The 17,923-nt window shown below is 36.9% G+C and overlaps 1 protein-coding gene and 1 long non-coding RNA gene across 4 annotated transcripts in view; one reads left to right on the top strand and one right to left on the bottom strand.

Annotated features, from left to right (window-relative positions):
* LOC113623151 (uncharacterized) overlaps positions 1–17,923 on the bottom strand; it is a 109,916-nt gene that overhangs the window by 16,155 nt on the left and 75,838 nt on the right. The gene's annotated exons all lie outside the window — the stretch shown is intronic.
* The window catches only part of PRKG1 (protein kinase cGMP-dependent 1), a 1,182,918-nt gene that overhangs the window by 1,153,640 nt on the left and 11,355 nt on the right, over positions 1–17,923 (top strand). For both annotated transcript variants that reach the window (XM_027111907.1, XM_027111906.1), the window contains exons 11-13: positions 8,902–9,041; positions 10,167–10,256; positions 17,189–17,330. In XM_027111907.1, the coding sequence (XP_026967708.1) occupies positions 8,902–9,041; positions 10,167–10,256; positions 17,189–17,330 (372 nt within the window). The remainder of the gene's footprint in view (positions 1–8,901; positions 9,042–10,166; positions 10,257–17,188; positions 17,331–17,923) is intronic.

The raw sequence follows: 17,923 nt of genomic DNA, 5'->3' as shown, positions 1-17,923 counted from the left end.
ATTGACTTGCAGACATTAACCATCCTTGCATTCTTGGGATCAATCCCATTTGATAATGGTTTATGATCATTTTAATGTATTGCTGAGTTTGGTTTGCTAATATTTTTGTTGAGGGTTTTTGCATCTATATTCACCAGTGATATCTGGCCTGTAATTTTCTTTTATTGTGGTATCTTTTTCTGGTTTTGGTATCAGGGTGATGGTGGCCTGGTAGAATGAGTTCCAAAACATTTTTTTCCTCTTTAATTTTCGGCAGTAGTTTGAAAAATATAGGTATTAAGTCTTATTCAAATGTCTTCTAGAATTCACCTCTAAAGCCGTCTGGTCCTGGACTCATGTTTGTTGGGAGTTATTTTTTATTATAATATTATTATTACTACTACTACTACTATTATTATTGATTCAGTTTCATTACTGGTATTGTTTGATCATATTTTCTATTTCTTCCTGATTCAGTTTGGGGATATTGTATCTTTCTAGGGATTTATCCATTTCTACTAGGTTGTCCATTTTATTACCATATAATTGTTCATAGTAATTTCTTATGATCCTTTGTGTTTCTGTAGTGTTGATTGTAACTTCTCCTCTTTAATTTCTGATTTTATTTTTGGGTTCTCTTTTTAACTTGATAAGTCTTGCTAACAGTTTATGTTTTAAAAGAACCAGCTCTTAGTTTCATTGATAGTTTTTTTTTTTGTCTCTATTTTATTTATTTCTGCTCTCATATGTATTTTTTTTTCCTTCTACTAACTTTTGGATTTGTTTGTTTTTCTAGTTCCTTTCAGTATAAGGTTACATGTTTTTATTTGATATTTCTCTTGTTTCCTGAGGTAGGCTTGTATGACTTTAAACTTTACCCTAGAAGTGCTTTTATGCATCCCATAGATTTTGGATTGTTGTTTTTCCATTCTTATTTGTTTCCAGGTATTTTTTTGATTTCCTTTTTAATTTCTTTAGGGACCCAATGGTTGTTTAGTAGCATGTTTTTTAGACTCCACATGTTTGTGTTTCTTGCAGTTATTTTCTTTCAGATAACTTATAGTTTCACACCATTGTGGTTAGAAAAGATGCTTGATATGATTTCAGTCTTCTTAAATTTATTGAGACTTGTTTGGAGGCCTAGCATGTAATCTGTCCTGGATATTTGTTCCACGTGCACTTGAAAAGAACATGTATTTTGCTGTTTTTGGAAGAAATGTTGTATATATTAAGTCCATATGATTTAATATGTCATTTAAGGCCAGTGTTTCCTTACTGATTTTCTGTCTGATCTGTCCATTGATATATTGGGTGTTAAATTTCCCTTCTGTTATTGTATTACTGTCAATTTCTCCCTTTATAGCTGTTAATATTTGCTTAATGTATTTAGGTGCTCCTAAGTTGGGTGTACATATATTTGCAGTTGTTGTATCTTCTTTTTGGCTTGATCCCTTGATCGTTACATAATGCCCTTCTTTGTCTCTTGTTATAGTCTTTGTTTTAAAGTATATTTTGTCTGATATTAAGTATTGCTACCCTGGCTTTCTTTTCATTTGCATTTGTATGGAATATCTTTTTCAATCCACTCCCTTTCATTCTGTGTGTGTCTTTAGATCTGAAGTGAGTCTTTTGTAGGCAGCATATAAATGGATCTTGGTTTTGTATCCATTCAGCTATTCTATGCCTTTTGATTGGAGCATTTAGTCCATTTATATGTAATGTAATTATTGATAGGTATGTACTTACTGTCATTTTGTTAATTGTTTTCTGGTTCTTTTTATAGTTCTTTTTTGTTCCTCTCTTCTTCTTTTGCTCTTTTTCCTTGTGATTTGATGAGAATCTTTACTGTTATGTTTGGATTTTTTTTCTTTTTGTGTGTTTATCTATTACAGGTTTTTGCTTTGTGGCTCCCATGAGGTTCATATATAACAACATATATATTATTATAGTAATATTTTACATTGATTAGCTCAAGGTCAAACACATTCTAACAACTCTACATTTTTACTTCCCCTCTCCTGTTTAATTTTTTTGACATCATGTTTTGTATCTTTTTTGTGTGTATCCCTTAACTACTTACTGTGAATATAGATAATTTTACTACTTTTGTCTTTTAACCTTCCTGCTAACTTTGTAAGTAGTTGATCTATTGCCTTTACCAGTGAGATTTTTTCTTTTTATAATTGTTATATTTCTAATTATGGCCTTTACTGCCTAGAGAAGTTCCTTTAACATTTCTTGTAAAGCTGGTTTTTGTGGTGCTGAACTCTTAGGTTTTGCTTGTCTGTAAAACTCTTTACCTCTTTCAAATCTGAATGATAACCTTGCTGGGTAGAGTATTCCTGGTTGTAGGTTTTTTTCCTTTCATCACTTTAAATATATTGTGCCACTCCCTTTTAGACTGCAAAGTTTCTGCTCAAAAGTCAGCTGATACCTTATGGGATTTCTCTTGTACATAACTATTTTCTTTTTTCTTGATGCTTTTAAGATTCTCTCTTTATCTTTAGTTTTTGCTATTTTAACTATAATGTGTCTTGGTGTGGACCTCTTTGGGTGGATCTTGTTTGGGACTCTGTGCTTTCTGAACCTGGATGTGTTTCCTTCCCTAAGTTGGGGATACTTTTGACTATTATCTCTTCAAGTAAGTCCTCTGTCCCTTTCTCTCTTCTGCTTTTGGGACTCCTATAATGTGAATGTTAGTACACTCAATGTTGTCTCAGAGGCCTCAAACTATCCTTATTTTTTTTTAATCCTTTTTTTCATTCTTCTGTTCAGCTTGGGTGATTTCCACTACTCTGTCTTTTAGATCACTTATCCATTCCTCTGTATCATCTAATCTACTTTTGATTCTTTCTAGTGTATTTTTCATTTCACTTAATGTGTTCTTCAGCTGTTTTGTTCTCTTTATATCTTCTAACTCTTTGTTGAAATTCTCTGTTTAGCCATTCTTCTCCCAAGCTCAGTGGGCATTCTTATGAACATTATCTTGAACTCTTTACTGGGTAGAGTGCTTATCTGCACTTCATTTAGTTCTTTTTCTCAGGTTTTGTCTTGTTCCTTTGGTCAGAACATATCCCTCTTTCTCCTTATTTTGCCTAAGTCTCTGGTTTTATTTCTGTGTATTAGGTATGTTGATTATATTTTCTGATCTTGAAGAAGTGTCCTTATGTGGGAGATAGCCTATGTGTACCAGCAGTACACTCCCCTCTGGTTAGCAGAGCTGTATGCTCTAGGGGAGGCCCCTCTGTGGGCCACTTGCACACTTCTGTTGTTGTAGGGCTGACTACTGTGGGTGCGCTGGTAAGCAGGCTTGCCCCACCCAGGCCAGTTGGCTCCAAGGCTGTATGTCATGCAGTGGCTGCAGGCCCCACTGGAGGGTAGGCTTCCTGCATAGCTGGTGCTAGTCCCACTGGTAGTGGGGCTGAGTCCCCACACAGCAGTATGCATGACCTGGGCCAGAGAGGCAGGGTGCATCTTGGGGCAGGTGCCAGCCTGGGTCTGGTGCCGAGTACCCAGCACTATCAGGATAGACAGAGGATTCCAAAGTTGCACTTGCCAGCGCCTGTGTCCACATGGTAGAATGAGCCCCCTAAAATGGCTGCTGCCAGTGTCTTCATCACCAAGGGTGCTCCTACTTGCCCCCTGCCTCTCCAGAGGCTCCCTAAGATTAGTAAGTGGGTCTGATCCAGGGTCCTGTCAAACTACCGGGACTTGGAGTGTGTGAGATTTTGTGCACGCCCTTTAAGAGTGAAGTCTCTGTTTCCTAAAGCCCTCCTGCTCTCCCAAACACAAACCTCACTGGTTTTCAAAGCCAGACGTTATAGGGGCTCATATTGCAGGTGTAGGACTCACAGGCCAGGGAGTCCAATATGGGACCTGGACCCCTCGCTCCTTGGAGAGGACTTCTATGATTGTGATATTCCTCCTATTTGTGAGTTGCTGACCCGAGGGTGTGGGTCCTGACAATACTGTGTTTTTGTCCCCCCCTCCTGTCTCATGGTAGTTCCTTCTTTATGTTTTTAGTTGTAGAAAATCTTTTCTGCTAGCCTTCAGGTCGTTCTCATAGATGGTACCTCTGTAAGTAGTTATAATTTTGGTGTGTCTGTTAGAGGATGTGAGTTCAGGGTCTTCCTACTCTGCCATCTTGGCCACCTCCTCCTGTATAAGCTTTTCTAAGCTCACTTCATCATCTTTGTTCTATAGTATTAGCTTACCTAAGTGAGTCATCCTTTCTCGTTGTGCATGGAAATGTAATTTGAACTAGTTTACAAAGGAATTTTGCATAATAATAGGCCAAGTGATATTGACAGTTCAAACCTTATATTTAATAAAACATTTTAATTACAGTATAGTTCAGAAATTCATTTTCTTCCAAAATAATGAAAAGATATCTGCAGTGCAAAATAAACTATGAACTGTTAATAACAAGTTAAATAGATGAATGGACAAACAGATTCTAAGGACCAGCTCCCAGTCATTGTCACTGAGCTAGTTTTAACCTTGCTCTGATCATAACCCTCCTTCCTCGCAAGAGCGAAGAATTAGGTCCAACAGGAGACAAGCCTTTATAAAGCAAGTACCTGCCCCAGATAAAAGAAAGCATGTATTTAAATACAGCCAGCAATTGTGTCTTCAAAGCTCTTTATAATGCTGGTGGCATTGCCTCTCACCTTCAGGTCAGTATTATTTGGGCACCAGCTAGAACCTGATAGTTAAGAACGTGTCAAAATCTTTGTCAAAAATTCCCACATTAAGATTCACTTTGCTCAAGGATACATTCCTTCAAATGGCAACACAGTGATTCACACTGAAGTACTGTAAATGAAACTTTTTCCAATTTTAATTTCTGATATAGCACATAGCATTACTTGTAAAACATAGAATATATTGAGTATTAGCATTTTCTCATTCATGTCTCCTTTCTAGAAACCTTGAGAGTGAAACCAGTATGGTACAAGGGCCAGCAATCTTTTAGATGTAGCTTCTCAAACCTCTACTATTCCCTTGGTAGAACTGAAGTGGATGGGGTGGGAATAGGAATGGGTACAAAGTGGCATTCATCCTGTGGTGGATCATATTTTGAGAAAATTGCTTTGGCCTGAAGAGACCATTAAACTAAGAAGCACAAAAGAATAAAGGCAACTAACTGAATGTGTTCTCTGTTCCAGACACTGTGTTTGATATATAGGCCCTTTTATTTCATGTTCACAGGTAACCTAAGAGAATTATCCACATATTACAGATGAGGAAACAAAGAGTTTCAGAAATTTGTCCAAGATCACAATCAAAAAAAAAAAGGTTGAGATTTAAACAAAGGTAGTCAAATTTCAAAGCTCACCTTCTCAACCAGTGCATTAGCCTGTACATCTAGATGGGGTTAGGATAGTCTGCAAAGACAAACCTGGGAATCATGCCTAACCACCCAGGCTGGGAAGGATTCCTGAGCAAGAAGAAGAAATGTATTCCTTTCCCCTTCTTTTGCCTTCCTCTGTTCACACTCAGCATCTATGTCATATCTCTAGCTGGCCTGCTACAAAATCATCATCATCTCAAACTGGCACAAGTGGACTTGGTATAATTAATTTGACCAACAGGACAAATAAAAAGCACACTAAATTTCACCGTAAAATTTTTCATGTATTTGTTTTGTGAAAACACTTTCATAATAAAGCATAATAGCTTAGGCTCTTGAAATACAAATTGCTGTAACTTACACTGAGAGTTTATATTGAAAGAAAAAATTATGGCACGTACTTTAAGGAGATGAATAGTGTGGCTCAGCCCGAACTTGAATAGGTTGCTATCCTATACAGAACTTCTCAAGGTCTTTGCATACATGGAATTCTAATAGAGTGGTTTCCACTGAACCAGATCCTTTGAGAGAGTCAGACAATAATAAATAGCTATTCTGATTTAAAAGAGACTTAAAAATTTTTTTTCCATGACCAGACTCATTATTTTTACTTACCATAAAAGTGAGATATGCTAATTGTATAAAAATTGAGCGATTCAAAAAAGTTAAAAAGAGCTAAATCAACTAAAAATCTCCCTAAGAGAAAACCATTGTTAACATATCAGTGAACACATTTCTTTTTGTCTCTTCATAAATTTATTTCGTATTTAGATGTAGATGGATAACTGTCCCCAAGACCCAGATGATATTATCCTAGAGATGATGTTACTAATATAGTAGGCTTTTGGGGAATAATATCACATTTTAGTCATTCAAGGAAAAGCAAGGTTAAGAAAACATCTTGTAAATATGACAACTGAAAATTCAGAGCTGTATCACATAGTTATTTGTCATGTATACTTCCTGTGAAGCATCAGCATTTAGAAATCTTTTCTTCCTTTTTTATGAATAATGGCAGTTTTGGAAAGAAGAAAAAGAGCAAATGCTACATACTTGTCATTTATAGCTTCCCTTGTTTTTATCCTGCTGACCTCAGAGATACACAGTACGGAGCTGAGATACTAGCTCTCTTTGTGGCTTTGCCAGTGATAAGTCATCATGGCTTATTTCATCCTTTCTTTGATTCATTTAGTCAACAAACATTTAATGAGCATTTATCCTTTGTCAGGCACAGTGGACAAAAAAATCCCCAGTCTCGGGTTGCTTACAGACTGGTGAAAAGAGACAGATACTAAACAAGTAATCAGAATAAATACTTGGTGCATTCGCTTGTGATAAGAGCTATAGAGAACACTGAAAAAGGGAAGGGAGAAGTAGTGATTACTCTTTTATGTAGACTGGTGTGAGGAGAGACTTTCTGATTAGGAAACATTTGAGCAGAGAATTTAGGGAACTGAGAGGGCAAGCCCTGAGGATAACTGTGAGACAATATTCAGGCAGAAGAACAGCATGTGCAAATGGCCTGAAGCAAGAGCTTGCTGTTATGCTCAAGGAGCAGCAAGATGGCCAGTGTGACCTGAGCACAGTGAGCAAGGAGGAAGTGAGGCTTACAGGGAATGGGGGTTCAGATAATGTAGGGCCTTGTCGGACTGTGTGACAGCTTTGTCTTTACCATGAGTGAGACGGGAAGCCACTGCAGTGTTTTGAACAGAGAAGTGACATGATCTGGCCTTGTTTTCAAGACAACATTTGATCTACCCAAGGTACACGTAGAGAGACCGTCACTGAATGTCCATGCGGTGGCACTTTCTCATTTAAGGTCCCAATAACTCCATACGGTAGGTGGCGTTATCCTCAGCAAGAACTGGGCCTCAGAGCAGTTACTCAACTGCCTAAGAGGACTGAGAGAGGCCTTAAGTGGAGTCAGGATTTAAGTCCAGACCTGTTACCCTAAAGCCAGGGTTCTTTCCTCCTAACCTGTGCACCAGTTAAAATGTGTGTTACCATCTCTAAAGAGAATAATTTGTACATTAGGTGTGTGATCTACTCTGCAGTCATTTACCTGGGTCAGACTCTAAAGAGGGAATACGATCTGATTTCTTCTCCTCTGAGTGTTAGTACTCTGGCACAGCTCATTTTTCATGTCATCTTTCTTATCCAGATTTCTTTTAGAAGTGGGTTTTCACATTTTTGTATTTTACTATGAACTATAGCTGAATTCATTGGTATCACACTAATCTGTCATCTCAAAGAGTTTCACAAATGGAGTAGAGGGCCTTTAGCTGGTTAAGGCATTTTCAAATATCCATTTTCCCCTCTAACCTGTCATATAGATTCTCAGATGCTGGCAGCAAACTGAGGCCTATTTATTTGAAGTGTCCTCGTGTTTTCTTCCAAAGAGCTTGCCACATTAATGTTCTCTCAATGGAATTCAGTCTGTCCATGTGTACATGAGCAATACACTTAAGACCTTCACTATCCCTGCAGCTAAAGTAAACAGTTCACAACTAAAGAGGGGACAGCCACACTTCAGCTGAAAAGCAGGAACAGCTTATCATGTTATTTCTCCAAGGCTTTCATTAGTTCAGAAAAACATGGGCTGTTTGGTATTATCTTGAGAATTCTGTGGTTTGAGAACACTCAATGGTAACGCTTTTATATTGCCATTAAGTGATTAGCTCAGTTATCTCTCTTCTTTTCCTTGCAAGTCACCTTGTTGAAATATTGTGTAAAACAGTGAACACAGACCAGCAGCCTGTCTGAGGAACGTCATCTGGAGGACCCAAGCTCTCTCCAGAGCCACCGAGAGCCATGTGGGGCTGTAACAGAGGCTTGGAAGCATTGGGGACATCAAGGTTCAGCTTAGGTCTCCCAGTTAGTATAACTAAGGAGTAAGGTTTAAGGTCAAACAAGATTAAAGCCATCATGCCTATTTGAGAGGAAAAGAAAAGTAGTTTCCAAAGTCTTTAGAAAGAAATCTTGTTACTATCTTTTTTTTTTTAATGGAAGGGAAAGACTGTGAGATAAAAAGAAGAAATAACAGTACACAAATTTTCAGTCTCAGCAGAGACAAGGGTCTATCACTGAATTAAATAACTCTAGAAATGTTTGTGGACGAGGACTAAAAAGAGGAAAAGCATATAGGACCGTATGGTCCTACTTTTTCCACACTCGAAGTAAAACTGGAGAAGGAATTCGTTTTTATTTTTACTTTTCTGACTGAAGGAGAAAAACTGTAAAGTATACTCAAACACATTATCTGAAATGAAATGAAATAATACAATGAGAATCAAATACACTTTCCCTCTTCTAATCCCAGTGGGCACAAAACTAATTGGCAATCCAGTTAGTGAAGATGCATCAGTTCCAGTGGAATGAGATTGGGCAACAGCTGTGAGCCCTGGATTTCAAACCCAGCTCCAGCAAGGCTTTACTGTGATACAGGTGGTGTTTGGGGTGTCATTTCAGTGCTCCATGCACCTGTTAATTTGGGGCTAAGAATGCATTCTGTTATATTAACTCTGTGGGTTTTTTTTTTCCTCACTTACTCCCTTCTGGCTTTCTTTAAGGTCCAATTGAAAAGTGAAGAATCCAAAACCTTTGCAATGAAAATTCTCAAGAAACGCCACATCGTGGATACGAGACAGCAGGAGCACATCCGCTCGGAGAAGCAGATCATGCAGGGGGCTCATTCCGATTTCATAGTGAGGTAAAGACCCTGTCCCAGGGCTCAAGTCCCCAACTCCAAGTGGAAAAGCAACCACATTTGCACTCACTGTTACACATCTGATTCACACAAAGAAACATAATTTTTAATCTGATTTTTAAAAAGTTTTTACTAAATAAAAAAACACTAGGGCTTCCCTGGTGGCTCAGTGGTTGAGAGTCCGCCTGCCGATGCAGAGGACACGGGTTCGTGCCCCGGTCCGGGAGGATCCCACATGCCGCGGAGCGGCTGGGCCCGTGAACCATGGCCGCTGAGCCTGCGCGTCCGGAGCCTGTGCTCCGCAACGGGAGGGGCCCCAACAGTGAGAGGCCCGAGTACCGGGAAAAAAAAAAAAAAAAAAAAAACACTAAAATTTTGTTTCTTTTTTTTTTTTTTTTTTTTAATGAGAATCAGATTCTGTGAAAAGAACATGTTTTTCCCAAAGGAGATATCAGAGTTCTTAATGTTCCATTTTTATCCTGTTATTCCAAGAACTCTGCATAGACCTCTGGTGCATGAAAGACAAAATACCAAAAATCAAACTATTTTACCTTGAATATTCTTTATTTGCATATTTTCTGAAGTTGTTAAAAAATGAAATAACTATCCCATCTCGGTATTTTGAGAGCACTGATAAGACAATGGTTTTTTTTTTTAATACGCAGAAGCTTTTCTAGTTAATTTGCCAGTGGCACTTGATGAAAACAGGGTATCACATGAATTTAAGTGAACAGTGCATAAATGTCATACACATCTATATTTTAAAGTGTCACCTAATGAATATCCATGCACACTGCATGTTTATGACCACTAAATATCGCTCAAGAGGCCACACTTGAAACGTTAGCCAAATTGGAATTAGAGGAACCCCAGGAAGCCCTCTTGGTTCATAATCATTTGGATTAATCCATTTCAAAGGAGAGACTACCCCCTACAGTGTGAAAATCTTAGTCATGAGCCATCGCTTCCTTTTTCCTCTTTGTGAATTTAGATCTTTCTCATTCTTTTAATAAGATTTCAAGCTTGGTAAATCAACAGTAAGACTGTAATCCGGGCACCGAAAACATTTACATGCTTTTAAAAGACAGTAACGTTTATAATCTTTGTTTTCTTGTTTGCAAATCACAGATTATACAGAACATTTAAGGACAGCAAATATTTGTATATGTTGATGGAAGCTTGCCTAGGTGGAGAGCTCTGGACCATTCTCAGGGATCGGTAAGAGTTTTACGAAATTTCTATCATGTCTTTGAAAATGTAGTTGACTGTGATGGTTTGTAAGAAGAGTCAATTTTTATAAAGTATAGAAGTCATATTTACATATGCTTGTATTTCAAAATGTAAATATGGGTCACAACCCATTATCTACATGTGATTGATTGTAAATAGGAAACTCACTGTTTCAGATTTGTAACCAACGATATAGGATTAATCCACCATAAAAATGGTACCTGTCAAGGTACATGCAGAGCCTTTAGTTTAACTTGAATATCACAATCAGACAACTATATACCTAGAATTCACTTCATTGCTGTTAACAATGAAGAGAATTAAAGTTATTTTATAGTCGCAATCTAGATTAACTGTCAGTTGGATTGTTCCACTCATTCTCCAGATGGGCTATCTTTCCTAACACTGGGAATTTTTTCCAAAGTAACTTTTCCCTCTACCTTTACATTGCTGTTTGGTTTCAAAATTAACAGAAGTTTCCAACCATCCCTTTCAGGACTTACCTGGTCTTGGGAAGAAGAGGAACCCACTTAACACTCCTCTTTGCCCTTTCAGGGCAAGTAAAGTTGGTCTCTTTAGTGCTTATTTGTTTTTCTTTTTATTATTCAAAATTAATTTTCTATTTCCTATTTATGTATAGCAAACTATCATTTAAAAAAAGTATTCTACCAACCCTAAATGTTTACTTAAAGAAAAACTACAATTTTCTGTGAATGACCTAATAACATTCAAAAGGCATCTTTGTTCCTTTGAATATTCACCTTTAGACATCTTTTTCTTTTCTTATTTGTTACAATCTCACCCCACAGGCTCTCCTTCATCAGGTAACATCTTTCAGACTCAGCTATAGACAGCCCTAATGTCCCCAGAAAGCCATGTTATTTTTTGACAGTATATTATTTTGTAGATATCCCAGAATAGAACTAGTTCTTTATAAACTATTGCTTTGAAGTCTCATTCCTAATTGTATCCTTATGGTACCTTCATATCTTTGTACCCGCTGCCCTTTCAGGTCTTTTATTCCCACTGCCTTACTTGTATATGACAAATGGGTTTCTTTTTACCTTATTGTGTCCTATTACGTTAATGGTTTTTTTCTTAAATTCAAGGTAAATATGCCTATAAGGGAATGTATCATTTTGGCACTAGGGGACAGGGTTAACATCTGTACTGAGCTATTATATCATACTGTATTACTGTATTACTGTTAATTAATTTTGGGGTACAGATTATATGCCAGGCATTGTGGTAGAGGCCGGGGATAAAATGATAAATAAAACAGTTGTGGTCCCATGCCTCATAACTTACAGGATGTAGCAGAAAGTTAGTATTCTGATTTGTGAGTTAATATCTGGTTTATCCTAATGTGCTTCTACTATATTATTTTTGACCTGACCTTCCAATACACTGATTTATTTGAAATCTCTTCCCTACTTTGTTCTAATTAGAATAGGAGATTTACTGGTAGAAGTAAACATTAAAGCAATAATAAGCCACTTAGGGAAAGGAACAGCGATTTTAAACTTCTATTAACTTCTTTAACAAGACACCAACAACAAAAAAATTTTTTAAATAGCTTTAAAAATAATAATAAAAGTTAACCTAAAGTCCACTCAAACATGCATAGACATCAATATTCAACTTATTTTTTGCAAGAAAACTGTTTCATATTTCTCCTTAGTTAACTTGATTTTGCATTTTTGGGGTACATAAATGCTAGCCAAGGCTTACAAGTGAGATGTATTTGGATTTGTCGGGGTAGCAAAGGAATGCTATCAAGAAGCAGCTTGTCTTGGGAGGAGTGGATGGAGGGAGAAGATCAGTGATGGTCCTTTTTCTACCTCCACCAGACTGCTTCCTGACCCTTTCTTTTGTCTTCCCTTTTATCTTCCTTGGATTTGGGGTACACAGTTGCTGAGTCCCCCCAGTGTACTAAATATTCATTAAGGAGGCATGATCCAGAGAAATAGCAGCTACCTGATCCTTGCTAAAGATTCAGAGGGGCTGAAGCCTCGACATGGAAAGCAATGAAGCTGTCGTATATAAAATCATCTCGGACTCATTGTCCCCTGCCAGCTTTCTTTTTTAGATAGTCAATATGTATGTAGCCTTACTGCTTTTATTCCAAGAGACTTTTTTTTTTCCTACGTAAGAAATTGCTAAAGGGAAAGCATAGTTTTGGATATCCAGGCTCCAATTAATACTGTCACAGACTAGCTTCCTCATTGCTTGTTTAAACTGGGGCTGAAAAATCCTAAAGATTAACTGTTAGAACCAAAAAAATGCCAAGAGAAAAAGGAAATTAATTATGCTATTTGTCACAGTGTATATAAAAGTATCCTCAGTCAAAATAAACCTTTTTGTTCAGTTCCTTTAGTTTTCCTCTCGGGTCCCAGTAAGTAGTAGTAAGGGAGAAGCTATTCTGAGAGCATAAAGGAAATGTATTGGTGGGAAGGTTAATCTGAAGAAAGGCTTGTGTGACCTCTGAGCCTCAGGGATTTAGCGCAGGAAGTCTCCTATAGCAATGACATCCTCCTTCCTTCACCTAGCAGCTGAGCTGACCATTTCCTGCCTCTCACTCTCTTTCTTCTCATCAGCATAGAAAAAGAACACAGAGCAGTTTTTTATTTGTTGTCAGGAAGAAGGAATTAAAATGATCCCATATATACAAACAGATTTTGAGGACTATTAAATTTTTTTTTAATCTTGGAAATAGGAACTACAGCACTGAAATGTTAATTGTTGCAATTTCCCTGGTTTGTCCTTTAATTAGCTATCATGTTTTATCTTCTAGTTTGTGACTTTTTTCCACAAATTCTGTTCCATTATTTGGAATATACAAACTATATTTTATTCACTTCTTCTCTATAACAGTTACAGAATTGTCAACCACAACTTTCTTAAAAATGTAAGTGGTTGATATATATATATATATAGAGAGAGAGAGAGAGAGAGAGGTTATTAGTATATATTACAGTTATTAGTATATATTAAATTAATATTAGTATTTAATACATATTCTAATATCATTTACTTAATTTGAGTTTTTTAAAGTGTACGTTAATTTTTCCTACAGAACGTATTGAACAATTACATAAGAAACCATAATTATCACATCTCACTTCTGGTCTCGAGTCTTCCTGGATGTGTTTTATAAGCCAGCAAGTGACTTTCTATATACATTCTCCTTAATTCCAGCTATTTTATGGGAGGTGATTACTTAAATTCCATCTTAGATGACCCATTAGGTGGAATCTGTGTCATTTCTTAATTTGGTTGAAAGTCCTTTAAGGAAATGAGTCCGTTTTCATAATAATTTAGTCTTCCTACTTTGGCAATAAACCTGTAGCATGCTTCAGGTTTATATACTCACTAATAATTGTGGTCACTAGTCAATGAAAAGAGGGAACTTGTCTTTCGGTGAGAGATGCTTTGTCTTTGTTACATTCTGCCGTTTCAGGACTTGGTTATGGCAAGTTGATTAAACACAGTGATTACATTTTAATTTGAGTCTATCAATAAGTATACATAACCCTCAAATCCCCTGAAGCAAATTGTTGTTATCTACTGCCATCTAGCTAAGATAAAACACCTACTCCCTCCCGGAGAGGATATAAGGATCTATCCCTTACTTGTTAGTTGAAATGACACAACTGTCAAGGCATAATATATTATTTCAAAGAGCTATATAGGGGAATGATTTCTTTCTTCAAGCAACTTTAACTGTTGATAAAACAAGCTTTTGTTTTAAATCAAATTTACATTGTCATTTCCGATTCTAATAGTAATTTTTCATTGTGAATCACCCTAATGCTGTGGTTTTTGACTGCTTTCCAAAAGGGTATTTTAAAATTCACAAATTACCTACATCAAATATTTAGTGATGAAACTGTGTTGCTGGTAAACATTTTGTGTGCATATATTGTGTTGATTTGTCACATAACACAGAAACAGATTTGAGACAAATTTTTTATTTAATTTTTAAAATCAGTTACAAATATATTTATATATGGGAGATACTCAATACAGATCTGTTGAAGGGCTAGAAACCAGCTTTCTAGAGCTCTCCAAATTCCAAAATGGCTCAGAAACAAGCTGTCAAGAACTGAAGACCCAGTGATGGATGTTTATGGTCAGTTCCCTTCATGATGAAAAAAGGAGGGTTTTGATTGGTAAGCAATATAAGGATAATTTTCACCTGTACACTTGGGAGAAGCATGGAGAAAGTGAAAAGAACAGAGATTAGCAGAAAACGCTTCAGAGCTGACTCACGGCAATTAGCCTTTGCAGTGAGAAGCAGCAAATATTGGGTTGGCCCAAAAGTTCGTTCAGGTAACATCTTAGGGAAAAACCCGAACGAACATTTTGGCCAATCCAATATTTCAGTAGTAGTGATAGAGTTGCAAACTCCCATCCCCAAGAGACTGTCCTATATCAGTCACTTTTCCTAGATTAAGACACTGGAGGCACTAAAGAAGAGGTTTTGGTGCTCAATAGTAATGGCTACTACTTACTGAGTACCAGATGTGTGCCAGGCACTTATTCTAATACATGCCTCAAGTTCTTTGTATCCTCACAACAACCCAAAGAGAGAGTTTCTGTTATTAGTCTCATTTTGCACATGACAACACTAAGACCTGGAGAGGTACAGTCAGTTACTTAAGATTAAACAGTAAGTGGAGGCCAGATTTGAGCCCAGGATTTTGCTTCATTCAGAGCGCACATTCGTAACCTACGGCCTCCTCTGATGAATCTGAGTTTGCATTAGGATTTTTTTCGTCTTTCTGCTAATGATCAGCTTGTTCAGAATATAAATATGAATACCATTCAGAGATGCCATGAGAAATCGATCTCTCATTAAGTGTGTACTCTCTTTACAGAAACAATGCATTTGTCCATTTGGTTCCATTTTATTAACAACTGAATATTAAGGGAAACAGATCTGTTGCCCAGCATCGCAACTGCAGAAATAACTCTTCTTCTAACAGGAAGCAAGAATTGTAGGCTTTTGAAAAGGCCCACCCATATTGCAATTAGACAGTCCTGATACAAGGAAGTAATCAATTTTCGTATTAAAACAAGGCATGTAATGTGAAAAAAGACAAAGCTCTATTCTATGTACTGTTTTGTTTAGATTGTTTTGCTTTGCTGTGCTCTCCACTGAGAAGGGATTGAAGTCATGTACAGCACTCAGTATAAATTATCTACACATGGATGCTTACTATTTCAGGCAAATGATCTCTCAAAGAAATATGCTGCTCTTGATAGACTAACATACTTAATTAAGGACAAAGATGAAAGGACCTTTAAGGTACTATTCTAATCCCTTTCCCAATACACAGGATTATATAGTGTTGGTTCTGCAAAGATAGCTCCAAGTCAGAAAACAATTGCAGCATAATGTATACCATTCATTTCCTAATATAGATGCAATTCTTCTCAAACTTTTTCTTGTCCTTATAGATTCACAATTGTTCCATCCAGATATTGTTGAAGAGAGATACTAGAAACCTAGTGATTACAGTTAAGAGTCTAGTATCTAGAGGAGTAGATATCATCATGCCCTGAATTGTATTTCAAAAGAAGCATATTCCCTTTGGGAAGAGCTAATTATTTCAGTGACAACTCAGGGGACATTAGTAGTTAAAATGCAGACTATACCTTTCTGGAAGACACTGACTATTTCTAAAACATGACCTGAAAGATGGCTGCATTAGCCTTAGATTCACTGATAAATTTTGCAAGATAGCAGCTGTATCGTACTTTTCGGTTTGTTAGAATTTATTTCTCAATATTGAAGAAGAAGCAAATGTGAGCAAGATGCAAACTGGTATCAGTGACTCTCGTGAAAGCAAGCTCTGGGCCTCCGCTTTGCTGCATGTTCCCCAAAACCACCTGAGTGCTTGCTGTCCTGTTACATCTCAGCCAACTCAAGAGCTGATGTTCACACTAATGTTCTTGAATTTTCACGAAATTATTTAATTGCATTTACTACTACTTGGGAAAGAAGAGGGAAAAAAAAAAAGTAGTTTATCTTTCTAAGGGATTCCATAGGGAAAAAAAAACAGGTAAAGTATAAAGGTTCTTCCCTAGAACCAAGGAGTCAACCTTAGATGCCAAGGTTTTTTTCCTTTACTGTTATTTCATTAAATAAACACACACTCGTACAGAGTGTGTGTACACTCTGTACTCGTACATACACGTACAGAGAAACAAAGAGCTTTCTTGCTAAACATCATAATCAAGTTTAATAAACATTCCGTTCCAATTACCTTTTTCCTTCTTATCTTTTAGCTCCATCTTTTCCTTCTAATAAGAAGGCAGTAGCATAGGAAATAGATATTATTTGTCTTGCTGACAGAAGTTTCAGACAGAATACTTAGATTGCGATCTGTTATCGGTAGCGTTGTAACTCATTTCCAAAGTGGTTCTTTGAAAACATTAACTTTTATTCACACTCATGAGCCACATCTCTATTATTTAGAAAGATTTTAAAAACTAAGAATAAATATGACTAAACTCATAAACCGTTCTTTAAAAAACACCCCTTGGTAGACGAGGTCTAAAATAGGATTTGCCTCTCTTCTGCCCACCTCTGTAACTTTGCCTTTTAACATTGGAGTGGGCTGTTGTGAGGAATCCGCGAAGTACATGAAACGTGGTATGTGGTTGACCTCCTCTTCAGTATATTCAGGAAATTAGATTTAACCATCCTACTCATAAGGGCAAAGAATTCCTTGACTTAACCCTCAGATGCTTTTTAAAACCCAGTATCCAAAGGTAGCCCTATGACATTTGGCCAGTGGGACACTGGTCTCTGGGGTCACATTCAGGCGTAGGAATATAGTGACATGAGAAACTGACCCTTATTAGACAAACTAATTTCTTTCCTACTTTTTATTCCATTTTCTGTGTCTCAGAGGTTCATTTGAAGATTCTACAACCAGATTTTACACAGCATGTGTGGTAGAAGCTTTTGCCTATCTGCATTCCAAAGGAATCATTTACAGGGACCTCAAGCCAGAAAATCTCATCCTAGACCACCGAGGTTACGCCAAATTGGTCAGTGTGTTTCACACATGGTTTCTGCCCTGCACTTTAAAATACTGGCTAATGAACAGGCTGTAGCGTTACTGTTTTCAACTAACTATTCTTTCAAGTTATGTAAAGGTTATGAGAAATTAAATTGGCTAGGTTTTAATTAATAATATGCTGGCAAAACATGCTTAAATAGGCTCGCACTTGCTTGCATGTGTTCGTAGACCCAGAAAAGCTTCGTAGAAGTCCTATGTCTAGCTGGGTTTCTGCCATCCAAAGGGAATAGGTCATATGTGGAGAACCATGAATCATTATCTTAAAGAATACTGTAATGCTAATGGAACAAAAGGGCTTGCTGGCAATGTTATCCAGGCCATGTTAGTAATAATATTAGTAATAATAAAATTGGCCAAGAGCTCTAAAGATCTACAGTAGAAGGGAAGTTCTCTTATTTTAAAATGTGTAACTTTTGTAGACTTTGGATCTTTCAGTGCCTGATTCTGTTTTTTAAATTTTTGGAATTTTTATTCAACCTATGATTTTCAAAGTAATCACATCAATGATAGTTAATTATTTGTATTCTCAACCAGTTGTTTTAGAAAAAAATGGTTTTCTGC

Source organism: Aethalodelphis obliquidens, unplaced genomic scaffold (genome assembly GCF_003676395.1).
Source record: "Aethalodelphis obliquidens isolate GAN/ISIS:26980383/991018 unplaced genomic scaffold, ASM367639v1 scaffold11, whole genome shotgun sequence".
Classification (NCBI taxonomy): Eukaryota; Metazoa; Chordata; class Mammalia; order Artiodactyla; family Delphinidae; genus Aethalodelphis; species Aethalodelphis obliquidens.
The sequence above is the reverse complement of the archived record's forward strand: the minus strand, read 5'-3'. Positions and strand labels throughout refer to the sequence as shown.